Here is a 20,422-nt window from a genome sequence, read left to right on the forward strand (position 1 = left end):
TTGAGCAGAAAATATTGAAATTGAGCAGATAAAGAAGAAATTGAAAAATCCAACTTTGTTTTTGTGTTGAAATGAACTCCATTGGGTAAAAGGGAATTCCAGCAGGGACAGATCATGACCACCAACTCAGAGACTGCAGTGCTCCTCACAGCCCTGGTTTAATTCAACTTTATTGTTCTAAAGTACACCATGCTGCTTTGATTTTGGGTAGTTCCATGCTAGTGATAATCTCCACCTTCTCCGCCAAAGGTTTCCTGTGCAATTCCACACAAAATGGCCTTAACAAATTAAAGCTATTCTTTTTAGTTATAGCAGGAATTCCTGCTCTCTCTCCTGTTTTCAGACAGTCAGTGCAGGTTACTTTACTGAGGCAGTGCTGTAGCACACATATTCAATTTAACTCTGTGCTTTAAACATTTGTTCTAAAGCCTGGCACACCTGAGAGCACCAGGTAACAACTCTGTACCTCAGAAAACTGTAGGGAGAGGGGAACGTTGTGCTGAGCTGAAATGTCTTTTTCCAGAACTTCTAAAACAAATTACAAGTAATTTCTGTGTGTCTGCCTTCACACCCTTAATGAGGCAGAGCAGGACAAGGCAGGACTTGTTTGTTGAGATGTTGGAGTGGTGTTGCATCCCTGCCATCCCCTGTGCTGCACTCGGCAGGGTGGGAATCTCAGGAGAAAACTGCTGGGAGGCTTTTGAATAGTTCAGAGTCCAGGAGACACAAAGAATCTGCGAGAGCCACAAGGATCTGTAAAGTGCATGCACAGGGATACCTTTTCTCTTTTAACCTTTATTGTTTTTACACAGGAAAATGAGAGTGCGGTGAGGCAGCGGGAGCACAGAGCTCCTGCAGGTTCGGCGCAGGGGGAAGGCGCCTCCATCCCGTGTGCAGAGCTGTGCCGTGGGTGCCTCTGGAAAAGCTGTGGGAGCAGGAGCAGGGGCAGAGCCCTCACTTGAGCACCAGGAAATAGGTGGTCCAGCCGGCCAGCAGCAGCGCCCCCAGCAGCACCGTGTAGCTGAACAGCACGAAGGCCAGCAGCTCCCGCAGCACCTTGAGGAAGTGGATGGCGAAGGAGTCCGGCATGGCTCTCCCAGATCCCTGGGGCTGGCTGCTCCCTGCTCCTGCCGCGCCTGGAGCAGACACACAAGGTGAGTTTCACACCCTGCCACGGGGAGAAATCCTGTGAGCGCCTGGGAGATTGTTAGTGACTGGTGTGGGCCTGTTCAAAACCCTGCTGAGGTGTTAAAGGGTTTGGGATCTGATCAAAGTGTGCAGATCAGGACTGGTGAGGAAGCAGGTGGAAATGCAGAGCCAGGCAGTGGGCACGGCCGTGGGGTGAGGCCAGGGGTGTTGCAGAGTCCAGCTGGCTCCTGGGACCTCTCCCCTGGGGCTGTGCCTCCAGAAGGGCAGGAGCAGAGCGGCGCTGATGGTGCATTACCAACAGCCTGTTCTGATCAAAGTGGTCAATTCCTCCAAGGAAGCCACCATTAATATTTAATTCTATAATTGCATCTAATGGAGGTACTGGCACAAACCGAGCCTTTTGTTTAGGAATGACGAAAACTGAGGCTTAAATACAAGTTTGCACAGGCAAATATTTATATCTTGTGTTAAAAATAACGTTAATGGGAGACATGGGGTAAGATGCCTTAGAATTCATCTCCTAGCAGTATTGTATAGTCATATGTACGCGTTGCTTTGGAAGTGATTGCTCATTTGTTAGTTTAAATTAAATCTGAACTTTTCCCCTAAAGTCACTGGCTTCTTAGATTTGAAGCTGTGAAAACCCACCTAAAACATTCCATTATCTCTTCCATTTACGTGTTCTTTTAAATTTTGATTGCAACCGTGCCTGATCAACAGTATTGACGCTCTTGGACAAGCACGAAAAGGGAGTTTAAAATCAGACTTATTATAAAAACTAACCCACAAGGATTATTTATCTTCTGGACAGCCTAAAGCCAGATAAACTAAACTGCATTCCTGTCCTGCTGCCTGGAATGGTTTTTAAAGAGCTCTTGTCATAAGGAATTCACTTTTTGGTGTTGTTTAATGAGTTCAGCCATTCCATTCACAGCTCAGGCACCTGTATACAGTACAGGAGTTACAGCGTTTTTAAACCAGCTGCTGTTTCTCTGTTGTTCAGAGCGTTACAGATTTCTCTCCATAGGCTGTGCGAGATTTCTGGTTATCTAGAAAGATGCTGATAAAGAAATAAACTGCTTACCCAGGCAGATGACGGGCTCTGCTTCAGCAAGTTGGTGTTTCTCCCTAGTTTGGTTCTGCAGCTGTCCCTTTGCAGGGTGTGTGCTGTAGGATGATCCAGGAGCAGCAGCACTCTGTGGCTGTGTGTGTGCAGCCCACAGCAGGACTGAGCTCTAGGTGTGGTCAGCACCGGTTATGATCCGACAGCGCCGTGGTGCTTGGAGCAGCCAAACACTCCCCTTCCCCTGGGGGCTTTGCCAGCAGCATTTCCAGAGTTCAGTGCCAGGGCTTGGAGTCACCAAAATCTGCATTAGTTGAGATGTGGGGTTTGCCTCTAACAAAACCTTGTGTTATCTTGCACCTTTCATTCTGTTATCTCGAAGGCTGCAGTGCCTCTTGCTCTGTTCCCTGGGCACTCTGTGCTCTGGGAGCCACTCGGGGAGGAGGATCCTCACACACAGCTGGGGCTCATCCCCAGGGTGGGGCTGTGCATGCTGAGCCAGGAGCTTTTACCAAAGCTCTGAGGGCTGAGGGCAGCCTGATCCCTGCATGGTCCCCAGGTCACTGCCTAGTGTCACCCTTACCCTCCCTCCCAAGGAGTCATCCCAACCTTTTAGAGCTCAAATGATGCAGCTCCTTTGCAGGGAGGGGAGGAGGGAGCCAGGCTCTGTGTTTATTCTTAGCAAAACTGCTTCTGATAATGTATGAAAAGTGAAAGTGGAGGGGTTGGGGTAGAGGTTGGGTAATATTTTCTTTTTTTTTTTTTTTAGTAATGTAGACAGCAGAGAAGGAAGATTATGTACTGCAAATCAAATCTCTTACCTACAAAGATATTATGATGTAGAAAATGGTCCCTTAATTTAATTAGGTTCTCTTGTTATCAAATTATTACCCACATGGTCAGCAGGGCCTTGGACAGAAGCAGAACATCATCAGCTGCTCAGGAAGCCTGTTAAATAGTAATTGCTCCTCCAGGGAATTGATCAGCGTCAGGATGGCTTTGATTTTCTTGTGGAATAGTTCCAGGAAGAGGCTTTGGCTTGGTGCAGGGGTTACACAGTTCTGGTGTAGGCTGCAAAAAGCCAGGCTGCAATGTTGGTGATGAATTCAGAGTTTACCAAGTGTCTGGTGTGAACTCTTAACCAAAAAAGTTTTGCCTGTAGTGTTACTGATTGCTGGCCAGGGAAAGGTGAGCCACTCTGTGTTTCCTTTATTCACCTGTGGTGTAGCTCAGAAACCAGCCTGCTCAGTATTTCCTTGGGATTAGATCAACTGGTAAATTTTAATTAAAAAAAAAAAAATCTGGAAATTGTGATACTAGAGAAACCCTTCAAGGCCAACCCAAGGACACTCTGTTGCTCTGAGTCAACTTCTTGTTTTTCTCTGCAAGGTAACATCTAATTTTTGATCCAAACCTAATTCAGTTTTCCTTTTAAATACTCTGAAATTAGCTATTTTAAATGGAACTTGCAGAGCAAACAATCCATGTTTGCTCTTCTTGGATCACTGAGGTTGCACCATGTTTTTTGTTAAGTCTGTCTACAAGCTGCCTTCCCACCTGAAAGTCTCCTCTGATAAAATTGTATTTTTCTTCAAAAGTTCAGAAATTCCACTTCTGATGTAGTATTACAGGTGGCAGAACAGAATTACACTTTATCTGAGCCTTCATTAAAAAACACCTGGGTGTCAGAAAAAGTTTCAACTTGAGTAATTCAGTTATCCTGGGACAGGGAGACAAGGATACAGCTACCACAGTGCAGGGTTTTATTTTATTTTTGTATTCTAGAGAGAGTGCAAACATTTCCAAAAAAAGATTAAATACATCTTTATTTTATTTCATTTAATAAGTCAGCTGGAGTTAAACAGATAGGGGGGCTCCATGGAGGGTCTGACTTGGCAGAAAATAAGAGACTTCTTAGAAAATAAAACAGACCAAAACCCACAGCCACAACTGTGACAACCTGGAAAAACTGAGGGATTTATTGGGACATATTATACATGAAAACCAAGGCAGAAATGTTTGCTAAGAGAGTGATTTAAGGTGAGGAGTGGGCTTTGTTTTAGCTGTGTTTAAGAGCGAACTGGAGTGTGGAACAGTCCCCAGTGGCTGTGAGCACACTGACAGTGCCCAGCCCAGCACAGGCAGCACCACAGCCCCTGCTCTGCCTTCCCCTCAGCATTCAGGAGCTGGGCCCAGCCACCAAGCCCGTGGAAAATTCCATTGAACAAGTTTGAGCTCTACAACAGCTTGTGACAGCAAGTACCACAGTTTATAACCTGGACAGGGTGAAAAAAGTGTCTGTTCAAAACCCACTGTTTACTGGGTCCCTGCTCTTGCTATTTTTGGCCCCCACACAGGGACTGTTTGTGTGTCTTCAACCAGAAACTCAGCACACACTGATGTCATTCATAGTCTGGAGGAGCCTTCCAGAGGCAGGTGGGTGTAGCAGGACAAAGGAGTCACCTCACAGCGATCCCTTCAGGGGACAAGGGAAGGAAAAGGCTCGAGGATCACAGGTACAGCTGTGTCCACATCTCTGACACAGCCAGTGCACCCATGGAATGGATCAGGCACCAGAGAGAGACAAACAGCCTGGGAATACTGGGATGAAGTCAGGATAGAGAACATCCTGCCTCCTCAGCACCTTAGAGGGGTAAAAAGCAGAAATCACATCTCCCACCAAAGCTTAACTGAAAGAAAAAAGCAGCAATTTGCCACAGAGAAGGACCAGGGCCCATTCCTGCTGCCAGGTCAGAACATGAGCAGGGATCTCTCTCTTCCCCACTGTTTATCATTAGTGCCTTCCAACCCTGCTTGTCTGCGTGGAAGTTCCACAGACAGCTGGAACACCAGTGCAGAAGGGACGAGGGTCACACGCTGGTCCCAGCAGAGCTTCACTGCCGTGTTTCTCTGACAGAGCAGCTGTGCCAGCTGAGTGCCTGTGTCACACAGGGCCTCTCACAGTTACTGTCTCTCACCACACACACCCTAGAAAGGGGCAGGCTCCAGTTTCTCCATCAAGGATTTGATCCAGGTAGTGCCACTGATGAGTTTTGTAGTGGCAATGATGTACTCAGTGCCCCCATCCTCCATCTGCGACAGGAACCTCAGCGCGGCGATCTCTGCGTACGTGACCCCGCCCAGGAAGAACACCAGGGTCACTCTGTTCTCACCGTGCTGACCTGTGGGGTCACAAAAAAGGTCCAGGTTGGCTTGGTTTGAATTTACAGCTCCCCTGCATCAACTGTCAGTCAAACTCAAGTGACCTGAATTAGAGGCTGGGACACAGAAATCCACATTCTGCTCCCAGGATGTGTTTCTGTTTGAGTGTGATGCTGATGCTCTTTCACATAACATTACTTATTCAAATCACAGTGTAAGTTTAGGGTTTATTTTAGTACTCTGATGAGAAGTTAAACCATTTGTCACAGGAGGGCTAGGTCAGTCTAACACTGCTGTGGGACAGGGGAATGAGACAGACCTGACTCTGCCGGCCCTGATTTCAGTTTGCCTCACTCCCTGCTCAGACAGACAGACATATTTCCTTGTAAACCACAGGAAAGCAAACCCAAACTTACGCTTTTTCTGCAGGCCAGTGGGGAGCTGCTGCCTCTCCTCGAAGTGGGGCCCGGGCAGCATCTTCAGCACCTCCTCGATGCTGCGCCAGCCCGGCCGCGCCAGCAGCTGCGCCAGGCGCACGCTCAGCGGGGCGTAGCCGCTGTACACGTACGAGATGTCATTGGGGTTCTGGGGGACACACACAGGGAGGGGACAGCACGTCAGTGCTACCTCAAAGGAGTCAGAAACATTAAATAAAAAAGGAGACTTTCCTGCTGTATATAATTTTATACTTGGAAGTAATGTGTGCTGCTGAGGCGCCCGTTACCTGCTCATTAACATCATCCATCCACAGGCGCAGCGTTTTCCTGATTGTTGGGTAGTTATTCCTGCCACTTGTCTGGGGTTTCAGGAGTCCAGCCTTCTCCAGGTTGTTTAAGGTCAATATATGTTCATAGCCATAAGTCTGGAATATGAAGAAATAACCTTTAATACCATGGCAATATCCCATGACCAGTGTTTAAAACAGGGAAAAAAAAAAGCAAAGATGTTTGTTTAAAACAGATGTTTGTTTAAAAAAAGCTTTTTGGTGAAGATCTCTATAGAGGATATCCAATTTAGAGTGTTGAAATAATATTAGTAAAAAGTGATATAAACCTCTGTATCTACATGTTGTAACACACAAAAGCACCTCCCAGGTATCTGCCCAAACAGAAACCCAGTGCTCCCTCTGTGCACATTATTAAGATGTCTCTGTCTAGAATTGAAGTGGAGAGCTGAAGATTTCATGTGGATTTTCTCAAGAATTTATTCCTCCAAATGTTAGAGCCTAACCTGGAGAATCTCTCTTTTGTAATGGTCCAGAACCTTCTGCTTCAGCCCACTATTGCACACGGATTGCAAGCAAACGAGCCTCAAGATCTTGATTAATGGATGTTTCTGAGCTATGCAGTCTTCAATATAATTGTTAACCTGTTAAATAAAATACATAAGTGATTATTTAAAGAATTGTTAAAGTCCCCATCAGACCTGGAAATAAAGAGCTGGTTTGCCTGGTTCTCCAAAACTGCAAGAAAGAGGAGCAGCTGCTCTCCAGGCAGCCCAGGACCATCTGTAAAACTGACCCAGCTCTGGTTCCACCTGGGCTCTCCCTTGAGCAGTCCCTCACTCAGCAGCCAGACTTTGCACCTAAAAATTCCTATTAACCATCTTCTATGTTCCACTGATCCCTCAGAGCATGGGGTGCCCCTGGACAGGTCAGGCACCCCAGCTGTGTACAGGCAGTGAGAGGTAACTCAGATCCATTTCACTGGACATCATCTAGATCAGATGTTTCCTCTCTCAGAAAAAAACAAAATGAAACAAAAAACCAGAAAAAAACAAATGGAAGAAAAAAAAAGTTTTTGAAGATGTAAGAGTGGCTAATTGCCATTATCTGCTTACCTTGTCTGTATCTATTCCAGACATGAACTCTTGCTCCACTGTTAAGTTATCAAAGAAATCTTCAGATGCTTTGGGAAAAGAATGAAAATCAATACAAGAGCAACGGACAGCTTATGTTTCACAATTAATGTTTCAGCAGAGATGCACTGGATGGAGCAAAGCCAGTTTTTGCCAGGCTGAGTGATGTCCACCAGGTTACCTGCATCCTGTGGATTTCAATGATTCTACTCACTGGTGATGTCTTTGATGAGCTCTGCGATGGAGGTGTGGTTGGCCAGCGAGCTCCTCGCCGCCTGCATGTGGGGCAGCTGGGACACAAACTGCTTAATCTCTCCAACAGTCTTGGCATGGTGCCTTTCCTGAGGAAATCCATCACTGGGGTTAGGCCTTGTTCATGTTAGTAACACCAAACAGGTCATTTTATCATGAGGAATTATTACTGCACTCCCTGCAGGGAGGTAGAGATACTAACACAATTTCCCTACCAGGGCAAACTCCCTTTCTCACACAGAGAGGAATTCCTTTGCTGGCTGACAGGGAGCTCCAGGCCAATGCTGTCAGAGCTGGGGAACATCTCCCCGTGGAGCAGGAGTGAAAGGTGCTGAGGAATTGGGCTGCCAGGGTCTGCCATTCACTCTGTTGGTGGCAACAACATGCCAGGGTTTGGGGCAGGATGTGCTGAAGCACCATGCAGAGTTCAGCTCCAGAGGCCTCCACTGCATTTGGGCCTCTTGCCTCTTGCTGCAACTTGGAATAAAAATAGAAAGAATTTGACTCATGTGTGAGGGATTTAAATGGGCAAGTGCAGGCAGGAGAGTCATGATGGAGCCTGTGACTGAAGTCCTCTGCTGCCAATATGCTGCTGTTTCATTATCACCTATTACTGCTGACAATTTCTTAGAATTCTCTTTTTTTAACAAGCAGTATGAACAATCCATCTTTAGCACCTCCAGCACTAATAGTGCAGAAGCAGAGCTGCACTGGGGGATGAGGCTGAGCACTCAGTATTTCAGTTAAAATACCACTACCTCCTTTTAGATGTGGCAGAGGTTAAGATAAAAAAGCCCCACCAAGGAAATACAATCAAAGAGTGAACAAGTTCTCTTGAGAATCTCCTTGAGGTCAGAAAAATAAGATATGGGATCTCAGTTATGAATCATCAACAGGATGTTTTCAGCAAAACCACAAACACGCCCCACACAGCTCTCCAGATTTGTCTGTGACAAGCATGAATTTACAGTTCAAAGCTCCTGCATGACAACTGTCTTTTGCACATTTCTGTTGGTTCTGATGCCAGCCATAATACTCTGAAAGTACATTCTGGTGTTTTAGTGCTTAAAGCTTTTTCTCTGCATCCTGAAGGGAAAAGCACCTTTCAATGAACAGGTACCAAGAGCTGCCAAGTGGAATTGATCATCACACTAAAAATCACCTTTGGCTCCTTGCAGAGGGAGGCAGCACCTGACTCCTGCAGCCTGAAGAGAACAATTCCTGTCAGGGGATCTGTGGGCTCACACAGCACAAGGCTGGATTAGGCAAGCTCTGAGCACATGGAAATCCCCAGAACAGAGGTGTGGGGAGAAATGAGGAACCACATTACTACAGGCTTACTAAAAGGTGTTCTGATCTACTCAGAACAGTCCAATGGAGCTGACCTCACCAAGGGCAGGGGAACAGACTGGAACAGCTTCCTGATTTTTCTCTGGAGGGGGATTATTGTGGGGGCAGCTTGAGCTGCCAGTCCCAGCCCTGCTGAACTCAGACTGTGAATTATCTGATTCACTGTTGGACACAGGCCTCACCTCAAAGGCTGCTGAGATGATCTTGGCTTTCTTGCTCAGCACTGACCCCACAGCGTTGAAGTTCTTGTCTCGGATTTCAGCATAAAGCTCTTCTGCAGAGTTCAGCTGGAGCTTCTTGGGTTCTGTGGGGAGATCCTTGCCACCCTCACCCTGCTTCTTTGGGGCAAACTTCTCAGGAGGGAGTTTCACATAAGCTACCAAATGAAGGGAAATAACCCTTGTAAGGACTGGAACTACATCAGCAGAAGTTTAAATCAGCAGGCTGTGGAAATGTGTCCCCTGAGCTGGAAACAGCAATATTAACACTCAAACTACTCAGTGCCTGTGTGTTAATGAAGGAGAGTCTCCCTGCACTCAGCCAGGGACCTACACAAACATCAGAACCCGAGTGCCAGCTGCCCTGCTTTCAGAGAGGCTTGGGAGCAGCCCAGCAGCCAGTCCAGCCCAGCAGGAGGGATTACAGCCCATAAATGCCTCCCTGGAGTTTTCTTATCCCCTGAAGAGCAGGAGAGCATTCTGAAAATGGCATTTCACAAACTGTCCCTGTCCCCTCAGTGTGGCAAGTGATCCAGGCAGGATGGATGCTGAAGGCACACATTAACATTCCCACTCACACACTCCCTGTTGTGTCACTGTGCCTGCAGCCAACAGCCAAAAGATGCCCTTGCAGTAACCATGGACTGTACTTGGCTCCCCTTCCCTGGCAAAAAGAGCCAGAGTGGAACAACCCCCACACTGATTTCAGCTGAGCTGCTCCCACATCACATTCAGTGAAGCACAAACCCAGCCAGCACATGCAGCCTGGCCCAGGGCACGGCCCAGCTGCCCCCTCCCCACAGGACTCACTGTTCTGGATGCCGTAGATCTCATCGATCAGCCCCTCGTACGTCAGCTGCGTGGCCAGCGGCGTCAGCAGGTCCACGTTGCGGTCCAGCAGCAGGAGGGTGTCAAAGACTGGAAATATGGAATTCTGGCTCCCAGGGAACTCCCGCTTCATCCTGATCATCATGTTGGCCACGTGCTGCAAGGAAGTCACACTGTCTGGTTAGGGTGGAGATGGATGTGACCTCTGGGCCCTGCAGGCACCTGCTTGTGAAGGAAGGGGATGGCAGGAGGTACAGACTGGCTGATGGACGGGGCAGGACAACACTGAGAAAACAAAAGTCCTTCTCTGCTGCTCTCTGAAGCTCAGCAAAACAGTGATGGCCAAAGCTCTGCATTCACATCAAGCTGCTCCCTCACCACAAAGAATACCAGTTAAACCACCGGTTAATCAGAGAGAAGCAAAAAGGAGGTGTGTGTGTCATGGCTGGATTAAAAAAACCCAGAGGTGCATTTAACCAAAGACTCCTTAAGGCAGTTCCAAAGAACAACATCCATTTGTTCAGCCTCACCCGAGCACAGTCGCCCTTCCCAAAAATCTGCGGGATGGTTCCGTAGAGAGCCTGCAGGGTCATCAGCCCCTTTGCTGCATGGTACAGACTGGTCTGGTCACTCTCCAGGTAACATTCCTAAAGGACAAGAGGGATTCTGATGGGAGATGTCAATCCAATGCAGACACCTCCACAGCACAGCAGGGTCCATGTGAACAGCTCAGAGGAGACATGGGCTGGGGACAAACTATGGCTGTTGGCATATATGGACCTTACTACCTGTGCTGTCACTACATCAAATCTTTTGTTTTGATCACTAGACTCTAGTATTTTTGAACTCCAGACACAAATTCAGTTTGACGGAGTAAAAGAAAGTGACTGGAAGGACCCTGTCCTGCTAATTAGGCCAATCAGAGCACCCAACACCTCATTACAGCTGCAAGCCCTGCCATATAGGGATACACACAGGGCAGAGAGGGCCAAGAAACTCCCAAACTGTCCTGTCCTTGGATGCAACACTCTGGGGATGCAGGAAATGCAGCTGGGATGTGACAGCTGTTACTGCTCAGTGCAGTGAGAAGCAGCACACGGCTCCCTGGCTGTGCAGGAACACAAACTGTGCTGTTTGTGACAACTGAGTGCTTTAGGCCTCAGGAATGCTCCATTTATGACAGTAACACTGGCAGCTGAAGCTGCAGGAACTGGGGTGCAGCTCGGTGTAGTGACTGCTCCTTCAGCATTTAGTGTGAAAACACGCGTGGAAGTTGAGGCTTCAGGATCAAGCCAGGTTTGCTCTTCAAGGCCTTTCCTTGCTGTGCAGGTCACTCACAAACCCTGTGAGAGCTGCTGCACCAGCACCAACAGCCAGCACCAAACCACACTCTGCTTTCCCTCGAGGAGGAGGTGAGCGCGCACCTTGAAGGCGCTCTCGGACTCCATGGAGAGCAGGTCCCCGTCGAAGGGGATCAGGTCCAGGCTGTACTGCTCGCGGTGGATGAAGGAGCCCAGCACGCCCTGCTCCTTCAGCCACTGCTCGCACAGGAGGCTGCGGCGCGGCACGAACAGGATGTGGAAATCCCTCTGCGGAGAGCGGCCTCTGTCTTCCCTGCAGGAGCAGAGCACTCGGTCACTCGCTGCTCACGGAGCAGCGCCGAGCACGAGAGGGGGCACTGGAGTCACACAAAACAGGAACGCTGCACTGAACATTGCTGACTCCTGATCTGTCAGTGTTCAACCCAGTGCAGCCACAGCTCTGACACCAGGGCAGGGCGACCTGGCTGTCCTGCAGCTCCCAAAAGGCCACAGCAATCCAAGCAAGGCTCATTCCAGCTAATTAGGAGTGAACGTCCTCGCAGGGAGGAACGCACCCTCTGCATCCCAGCCAAGGTGAAGCCCCCCTGCCCAGGGTGTGTCACGCCCCCATTTAATCGGCAGAGTGGCAGTGCTGCGGTTTGGTGTGCGCACATCACTCTCGTTCCCTGCACAGGTGTAACAAAGCACACGGTGATTGCGGCCACGCCTGTCCCCTCCTCACGGCCGCCCTGCGCTGCCCTGCCCGCGGTACCTGAGCACGTTGTCCGTGATGATGTCCATCAGCTCCAGCTTGGGCCTGACGAAGAAGATGATGTTCTTGACGTCGGCCGGGGGCAGCCGGCCCGGCTTGAGCGTGAACATCTTCTCCACCTCATGCTCCTGCGCGGAGGCACGGCCGTCAGCCGAGTGCGGGAGCGCCGGGGCCCGGCCGCCTGCCCCCGGCCCCCGCGGCGCTTACCTTGAGCAGCGAGTACTGCGCGATGAGCCCGAAGGGGCCGGTCAGGTACTCGTCCCACACGATGGCCTGCGGGAAGGGACGGCGGGATCAGAGCGGCCGCGCCACACAAGGAACCCACACGGGACCCCCCGGCCCCGCCGTGCCCACCTTGGAGCCCGCGCACTTGTCCAGGAACTCGCGCAGCTCGCGCCGCCCCGCCTCGCGCAGCGCCGTCAGGTTCACCCGGCCCGAGCTCAGGTGCGCCGCCATTGCCCCACCAGCCCTCGTGACCGCGGGGCGGGGCCGCGCAGCCGCACTGAGCGCGGGGCGGGGCAGAGAACGGCAGGTGCACGGCCGGAAACCGTCATTGTCATGTGTGTGTCATGTGTGTGACCATGTGTGATCATGTGTGTGATCATGTGTGTGCCCTGTGTGTGGCCACTGGCACCGGGCTGCAGCCGGGACTGTGAGCGGCCGCACCAGGGAACGGCTTCCCCCCTGCGCTGGGCACTGCTGAGGCCGCACCTGGAGCCCCCTGTCCAGGACAGTGAGGGGCTGGAGCGGGTCCAGGGCAGGGAACGGAGCTGGGAAGGGCCTGGAGCCCCAGGAGAGGCTGAGGGAGCTGGAAAGGGGCTGAGCCTGGAGAAAGGGAGCTCAGAGGGCCCTTTGGCTCTGCACAGCCCCTGCCAGGAGGGTACAGCTGGGTTTCAGGCTGTACTCCAGGGAACAGGGACAGGGAATGGCCTAAAGCTGCACCAGAAGGGGTTCAGGTTGGACATCAGGAGGAATCTTAACTGCAAGGATGATTAAATATTGCCCAGGGAGGCAGTGGAGTCACTGTCCCTGGAGGTATTTAAGTAAGGACTGGATGTGGCACTCAGTAGTACCCTGGGCTTGTTGACACGGTGGTGTTGAGTCAGATTTGGTTTCAGAGGTGTCTTCCCAGTTGATAGATTCTGTGATTTACAGTGCAGCCCTTGGGCACATCTGTCCCTATACAAAAGCCCTCACACCCTGAATGGAAATGCAGAAAAGAAAACACCTTTTTTTTTTTTTTCCAAAATATAACTTTATTATATATATGCATATATACACACACACCACACTCACTATATAGAAGCTGAAAAAATGCAAAACAGGGATTGCCCACAAACTGTTCCAGGTGTGCACAGGTGTGCACAGCATACAGGTTTCCAAAACCCCCAGCAGCTCCTTACCTGCGTCACTTCCACATTTCACACCAAACCACAACCCAGAGCTCACGGCACCGAGCGACATCGCAACCAAAGGAGTAAATGAAAGTAAGGATGAAATATTTCCAAACTCAGTCCAGTGTCAAAAAAAAGCTTAAAAATCTAAATGTACAAATTCAGCCTTAAAATGGTTTAGTGCAAATATGAAAATTAACAGCATATTTTTAAGGTATTTAAATAAGCTTTAATATAACTCTAGTGCTTCATTCCTATACATGTTTTCCCACCAATAGATCCAACAGCACTGGGGCATTTCCTGTTAAGGGTGGGACAAACCCAGAACCTGGGAAGAAACAGCATAAAGTCACTTATTAAATCATTTATTCATCTTTCACTGACGTTTGTTAAAAAGGGACAGGGGCTATTTATTAGTGGAAGATCCAAATCTTTATGCTCGTAGGGACTCCGGAGCGGGCGGGCAGGGAGCGGGGTCTGTCCCTTGTCCTGACATTCAGCACAGGCGGCTGCTGGTGGTGCGAGGCCGGGGGCGCTGTCCCCCCTCAGAAGGTCTCGTCGTCGTTGCACTCGGCCGTCCAGTGGCCGAACACCTCGCAGGTGTCGCAGTAGGGCCGCTCCTCCCGCCGGCTGCCGTGGTGCGCCGAGTGCGGCGGCTCCTCCAGCGCCTGCGCCTGCGTCGGGCAGTCCTCGGTGTCGTGCAGGTCGAAGCAGCCGCAGATGTCGCAGAACAGACGCGGCTTCTTCTTGGACAGGCTCTCCTCCTCACTGCAAGGGCGGCACAGCACCCGTCAATGCCTCTGCCACACCGGAGCAAAGCCCGCGGCCCTGCAGTGAGCTCCTGCTCTCTGAGCCTCAGGAAACGCCACAGAGCTCCTTCAAAAACAGGACCCAAACCCTTCTCCACCACCCTGCAGTGCCCCCTCCATCCCCTACACCCACATTTACTGAACAAACTGCTGTTTGTGCAAATATTTGCACACAGACATCTAAAAGAAATACAGGTAAGAGAGTTTCTCTTTTCCCTTAAGAGAGCTGAAGTTTGAACATCAAATGGGTTTTAGTGTTATTTCTCAGGATTGGTTCTTCCCATCCCAACACAGCCACAGCCTTGTGGGACCAAAGACTCTTCTGCACTTGGAAAGGGCCAGATTCAGCAAGCCATACAACAGACATGTGACATACATCAGTGCTTGGCACTGATAACTACAGAGCACCACCTGCACCCCAGTTACACCACAGTGTAAAGAGAACCCTGGATTCAACCACGGAACTCAGGGAAAGCTCTGTCTGTCCCTCCTGACAGCTGAGATCAGGCTGGAGCATCGTGCAGCTGCCAAGCAGCTCTACCAACAATTCCCAAGACAAGAGCCAAGGTTTCCTTTAGGATCTGTACCTGTCATAGTTGTTTATCTCCTCTTCATTGCCGTTGAGGGCTGCTTCACACATTCTCTGTATCTTCAAGTTCAATTCTTCGTTTCTCCTTTGCAGATCCACTATCACTGAGTTCAGGAAGTCGATCTAGGAGAGCCAAGGACAAGGACAGTGAGAGGGGCAGGGGATGGCACCTCCCCCATGTGACCGAGGAGCACTTGGGAAATTAACAGGGGAGGGAAGAAGTGGAACCAACCTCGCCCTGGGGGAAGGAAGGGTTGCCATCAGGTGAATCCAGGGAAGCAGAAAAGCAGAAAAAGATTGGTGGTTAGTGTATATTCATGACACTTCTGGTGGCTACACAACTGGAAGGACATTTTTAATCACTGTGCCTGACACTTGTGATCTAACAAAGGCTTTAGCATGAGCAGAAGGTGATTCTATTCCAAACATATTTTCTAGGCATTTCTTGGCACAGGCCCCTGAGGTCACTGTGACTTTCCTACTCCAAATCCCATCTCCCTGTGCCAGCTGAGCACCTTCTCCATTGCTGCCAACCCTTGTTCTGAGTCCAGCTCTGCAGTCAGGAAAAGCTGCAGAGCTCAGAGGTACCCAGGAGCTCAGGGAGCCCATTTCTCCAAGATGGCAAACACCAGCTTCAGGAGGGCCACAGCTTTTCCTCATGCACATCCAAGAAACCTTTGGGAATGCCAAGGAGCAGTGAGTGCTCTGCTGGGCTGCAGGGCACAACTTGCCACCCTCATTTCCTGCTTGTTCCTCACATTCCCTTGTTTCTCTATCACTCATCACTTGAGTTAGTATTTCCTGTCACTGACATTTCCCTTCAGAAGCTGAGGGGCTACAAGATAAATCTGCCCATTAAAACCCGGTAAGGACTGCCTTTGGAATCACCCCCTCTCCTACAGCCCACTGCTGGTTCAGCATGCCCATGTGCACATCCAGTACCTGCTTCTCTCTTGCAATCTCCTCCTGAAGCAGAGTAACAGCATCACCTTTAAAGGAACAAACCAAAGAAGGACAATGTGACCACGGCTCAGTCAGAAATAACGGCACAGGCCCTGAGGGCACAGACCCTGGGGTGGCTCTCGCTTTACCTGAGGGGCTCATTACAGTCAAAGGCTGCTCGTTGCTTTCCTTGAGTTTCTGCTCCAAGTTCTTCACCTTTTCCTCAAGTTTCAGTTTGTCAGACTCCAGTGACTTCACCACTGACTGCAGGGTTTTTGCAGAAGCGTTTTCTCCGCGGAGCACCGTGATCTGCAAGAGTTGTTTGGCAACACTTGCACCTTCCAGCACCAAGGCCAGGGCCCTTGAAGCAAGGGCTGAACAGGCACAAAACCACGGGCCAGGAGTCACCTGGCTCAGCACAGGCAGCTGAAGATGCTGAGGTTTAACTATGCCACGTGAAAGAAAAATGATCAGCCAGCACACAAAGCCTCTGGCTGCAACTTAACTGAAATTAGGAATCATCCATTCCTCATTTACCTCATGCCTGAGTTTTTCCAGTTCCTCATCTTTTTGTGTGATCAAGGCACTAGTGACATTGATGGATTTCTGTAAAGATGCTCTCTCTTCATCAATTTCTTTTTTTAAAGTAGATTCTCTAGAAGAAAACCAAGTAAAACCAGAAGTCATCTAATGAATGGGTAACTGTAGTGGCCTAAAGTAGTTTCATTTAATTTCAAGTATTAAACTACTGTAAGAAGTGGTTCTTAAAAAACAAATTACAATTTACTGCTTGACTAAAGTTTTATATATGTGCAAGCATTTCAGGTGTTACAACTGTGGAAACAAAGCAAAAACTTTACCTAGGTAGTACATGCCAGAATCTGCATAGCACCGTATCCATTTGAATTTAAAGGAGCAAGTTAACAGACTGGGGAGATACAGGATAAACAAACATGTTGCACAATCTTCCACAAAACCTAACTTGAGAGTTTTGTTACTTCTTGAAAATTACTAACAAGCAACAAAACAGGCATGCAAAGCTCATTGTACGAGTTGTCATGCAAAGCATGGATGAGGCTGGAAATATCAGCTGGTCCTCACTAATTTCAGTGACATCATCATTTCCTGCACATGGAGAAACCACATGGGATTTGTTTTACTTCATGGGAGAAGGGTTAAAAAGAAATCCTCCAAAGCAGGCACAGCTGTCTCCTGTGTACATATATCCAGTTTTCCCAATACTTTCCATGGATCTAACAGAGATAAAACTTCTGCCTACAGCTCCTGCCTTAAGGCACCACTGCTGTGACAGCCCCACACTGGTGCAAGCTGATCTTCCTGACAGGTCACAGAACACACACAGTAACTGTCCTCGAAGGGAGGAGCATTGCTACAAATTTCCTTGCAAGCTGAAAGATTTTGGTTAAAAAAGAAAACAACAAAGAAGTGACTTCAAACCATTAACTTTTCTGCAAGAGGAACTGGCCCTTCAGTGCAGGCAGCAGTGCTGCATCAGCTCTGAACTGCTCTGCACTCCCCAGCAGTGCTGAGGGATCAGGAGCAGAGCCCACCCACGTGGGGGGATGCTCAGGGCACAGCTATCGAGCAAAAATGGCAAAGTTTCCATCCCTGTGCTATCTACAGTTAGTGAGAGCCACGATACCCAGACCATGAAACACAGGAAATCTCACCCACTCGAGATAAACCCAACAATGAGAGCACAATCAATGCAATTCTTTCATTGTTCAGATTGTACTCGGGAATGGAAGCAGCAAGTGGAGAATCTGGGGTTTAGAAAAGCTGAGGCAGCTCCCAAACAAGAACCAAAATTTCATTTGGGTTTGGTACATTTTTACAATGAGAGAATCAACAGAAGTGGAAACACAACAACTTGCAGACTGTGTGATCTTGCCTTCAAAGTTTTAATAAAGATTTAATAAAACCCAAAAGGGCCCAGCATGGAGAGGTTCCCTGGCCAGCACTCAGAGCCCCAGAGCCACCTCTGTGTCCTCCACAGAGCCCCCCAGGCTCTGCCTGCCCGGCTGCTCACACTCTGTCCATGGACCCAGGCACGAGGTGCTGGGGAAGGAGGAGCCACCAGGGCACGGGTGCTGCTGACAGAGCAGAGCTGCAAACCCAGGATCTGCTGCAGAAAAACCCTGAGGAATCTGGGAACCACATCTGGAAGTTGCTGCTGACGAGCTCTGCTGCACCCGAGAGTTCTCCCGAGCGCTGCCGAGCTTGGGAAGGGCAGATGGAAGCCCAGTGACTCAGCCCATGCTCAAGAGCTCGTGATTCAGCCAATGTTTCCACTTGGTCAGATCTTCATGGAGAGATCAGGACCAAACAGATGCTTTTGGCACAAATGTGGTGGATTTGCCATTTGCTGGGCTCGGCTTCAACCAGCACAACGCTGAGGTGGTTGAAAAAGGCAAACAGGGTGTAAGGATAGAAATCAAATATTTACAGACTCAATAGAGGAGCCTCGAGTGCTAAAACACAAGGGGAGAGAAAGGAGAGAAGAAAAGAGGAGAGAAAACAAGAGGGGAGGAAGGTTCTGTGCTGGAGCTTTGGGTTTCCTTTCCCTGGAGGGACTCTCCAGGAGCTGCTCCAGGGGGGACCCCAAATGCTGGAGCTGAGGAGCTGCAGCCAGGAAGGTGCTGGGCCCCAAGCGTGGATCCCTCCTGGGCACAGCCCTGGCTGCTGCTGGAGCATCGTGTGCAGTGCAGTCACACACAGGGAATGGGAAATCACTGCACTGGCAGAGCTTGCAGGGGAAACTATTTTATTGGAAAAAAAAAATTGATTTAGTGAACTTAAACTCTTTTCCTGCCAATTCAAGTTCAAAACATCTGCTTACCAGCAGGGGGGAAATAAAAACAACAGAAATGAGTTTTTCATTTAAATGCCATTTTAAAACTTCACTTTCTTGAGAAGCTTAAACCATGTTCTGAGCAGTGTGTGGAAGCTGTGGGAGAATGGGGTTTGTTTTGGATTAGCATTAAAAAAAATCACCCAGATTCTTCCCTTACTACAAAAATAAGAAATTCTAAGAATGAAGCAAATACCTTAAAGTGCTACTGGGTAAGCTTTAAAAATGCAAGATAACAAGAACCACATGTTAGAAACATGGAGTACAAATGCAAAATACTTTAAGGAAGAACAATATTTGCACCAAGGGCCTTTTCTGTTTTGGTAAAAAATATATAGATTTTTTTTTATTTTATATATATATGTATATATATAGAGCTGAGTGTTTTACAAAACAAAAAGCAAGACACCAAGGGACAAAGGCAGCCAAAATATGTACAACAACTTTACTAAAAAAAAAAAAAGAAATTATTTATTGTAACGTGGATAGACTTTCTTGAGTCTTACCATTAAAGACACACAGATATAGCAAGGGAAGCAAGGGCAGGAAGGGAAGAGAGAGGAATGAGATGAGTATCCATAAACAGCGAAGCTCAAAGACAGTCAGACACAACCCACACTGAACCCCAGGCTGAGCCTCCATCCACACCAAGCTCTGCACTCCCAGCTGGAGCTCTGCACACCAGGGGATGCCAAAACACAGGCACAGAATTCCCGGGGCTGGAAGGAAGGTGAGAGAACCACCCCTAGAGATTTGACCTAATTGAAACACAAAGATGGCTCTTGTTCAGCAGCTCAAATTCTTAAGGCAAAAGGAGGAAATTTATCATCTTCCCATCACCAAATTCTGTGGAATTGGGGAATTCAGAGACTTTTTTTCATTATTTTTAACTAATTAGCTCTTTATTCAGCCAAACCTTTTTCATTAGCACTGGTGCCACATGTTGACATGTTCTGAGCCCCAGTGCCTGCAGTTTGCCTCAGCCAGATTTCTTGTTGCTCATTTTCTCTTTTATTGCAGTTTATTCAACACTGCTGGGCAATGTCATTGAGCCAGTCACAAACTGGGCACCTCAGTGTAACCAACTGAAGGTAAAGTCAAGGTAAAATTCACTTCACTGACTTAAGCACTGTCTGAATTATTTCAGGCAGCTCACCCAGAGCCAAACAGGAGGAGGAGGAAGATCAGAGCCACACCTTCCTCTGCTGAACTTACAAAGAGTTTGTCATTGAAAATGTTCTCTGTGAAACAGAACTGCTGCAAGTATTGAATGATTGGTGCCCACTCCCTCCTTCCTCTCCTCAAGTGACCTCCAGCAGTCACTGCTGAAAACACTTTTTCAAACATGTTCAGTAACAGGCTGGTGATGCAGCTCGTGGGGCTGCTTAAGGCTGGAGGCTCAGCTGACCCAGCTCTGACACTCCCTGGGAATCACTGGCCTGGGAACACCCCCAGAGTGTCAGGGAATGAGCAGGGAACACTGACAATACTGAGAGCCCATAAACACCCAAAAGCCACTCAGTGTTCTTTGTTGTGGCCATTATGAATGCAGGAAGTTCAGCAGGGTTGGTTTGCTTTTCCTGGAGCAGCTGAGGGGTCGTGGGGAGCTGTGCTGTTCTCTAGGGATTTATGTAACTGCTTCTGGCAAGCCCCTGCAGGCACAGGGGCCACTCAGCTCCCCAGGCACACACTGCAGACACTCACATTTGTCACTTGGGGCCTTTCCCTGAGCAGCAGCTTACAAAGGGATGCCCCAGACTCCCAGCACATTCTCCTGGCATTCAGCAGCAGTGCTGAATGAACTGCAATAACCCACAGGGAACCCAACAGCCTGAAACCATGAAAGCAGCAAGTGCTCAGGAAC

The 20,422-nt window shown here is 48.9% G+C and overlaps 3 protein-coding genes across 6 annotated transcripts in view; all 3 read right to left on the reverse strand.

Annotated features, from left to right (window-relative positions):
• Positions 1-724: 724 nt before the first annotated feature.
• On the reverse strand, positions 725-1,465 carry LOC141731143 (uncharacterized). The gene has a single exon (XM_074554276.1). It carries the CDS (start codon positions 1,087-1,089, stop codon positions 955-957), a length of 135 nt encoding a protein of 44 aa, XP_074410377.1. The 5' UTR covers positions 1,090-1,465; the 3' UTR covers positions 725-954.
• A 2,496-nt stretch (positions 1,466-3,961) lies between these two features.
• VPS33A (VPS33A core subunit of CORVET and HOPS complexes) lies at positions 3,962-12,465 on the reverse strand. Its single transcript, XM_074554275.1, has 13 exons — positions 12,307-12,465; positions 12,160-12,225; positions 11,953-12,080; positions 11,304-11,493; positions 10,410-10,526; positions 9,862-10,036; positions 9,016-9,209; positions 7,446-7,572; positions 7,214-7,281; positions 6,605-6,742; positions 6,099-6,236; positions 5,791-5,959; positions 3,962-5,394 (listed from the first exon to the last, which is right to left on the reverse strand). Exons 1-13 carry the CDS (start codon positions 12,406-12,408, stop codon positions 5,201-5,203), a joined length of 1,806 nt encoding a protein of 601 aa, XP_074410376.1. The 5' UTR covers positions 12,409-12,465; the 3' UTR covers positions 3,962-5,200.
• A 1,273-nt stretch (positions 12,466-13,738) lies between these two features.
• The window catches only part of CLIP1 (CAP-Gly domain containing linker protein 1), a 59,806-nt gene continuing 53,122 nt past the window's right edge, over positions 13,739-20,422 (reverse strand). For 2 of the 4 annotated variants that reach the window (XM_074554273.1, XM_074554272.1), the window contains 3 exons: positions 16,224-16,341; positions 15,836-15,995; positions 14,997-15,733 (listed from right to left, as the gene is read on the reverse strand). In XM_074554273.1, the coding sequence (XP_074410374.1) occupies positions 15,600-15,733; positions 15,836-15,995; positions 16,224-16,341 (412 nt within the window). In that variant the 3' untranslated portion in view covers positions 14,997-15,599. The other 2 variants (XM_074554274.1, XM_074554271.1) reach the window with 2 other exon arrangements.

The sequence above is a fragment of the Zonotrichia albicollis genome, chromosome 18 (genome assembly GCF_047830755.1).
Source record: "Zonotrichia albicollis isolate bZonAlb1 chromosome 18, bZonAlb1.hap1, whole genome shotgun sequence".
Lineage (NCBI taxonomy): Eukaryota > Metazoa > Chordata > Aves > Passeriformes > Passerellidae > Zonotrichia > Zonotrichia albicollis.

Coding starts and splice junctions, on each gene's coding strand:
- LOC141731143 (XM_074554276.1), bottom strand. CDS start 1,089: ATGCCGGACTCCTTCGCCATCCACTTCCTCAAGGTGCTGCGGGAGCTG.
- VPS33A (XM_074554275.1), bottom strand. CDS start 12,408: ATGGCGGCGCACCTGAGCTCGGGCCGGGTGAACCTGACGGCGCTGCGC. Junction 12,226..12,306: donor ACAAGTGCGCGGGCTCCAAG/GTGGGCACGGCG, acceptor CCCTTCCCGCAG/GCCATCGTGTGGGACGAGTA. Junction 12,081..12,159: donor CGCAGTACTCGCTGCTCAAG/GTAAGCGCCGCG, acceptor GCCTCCGCGCAG/GAGCATGAGGTGGAGAAGAT.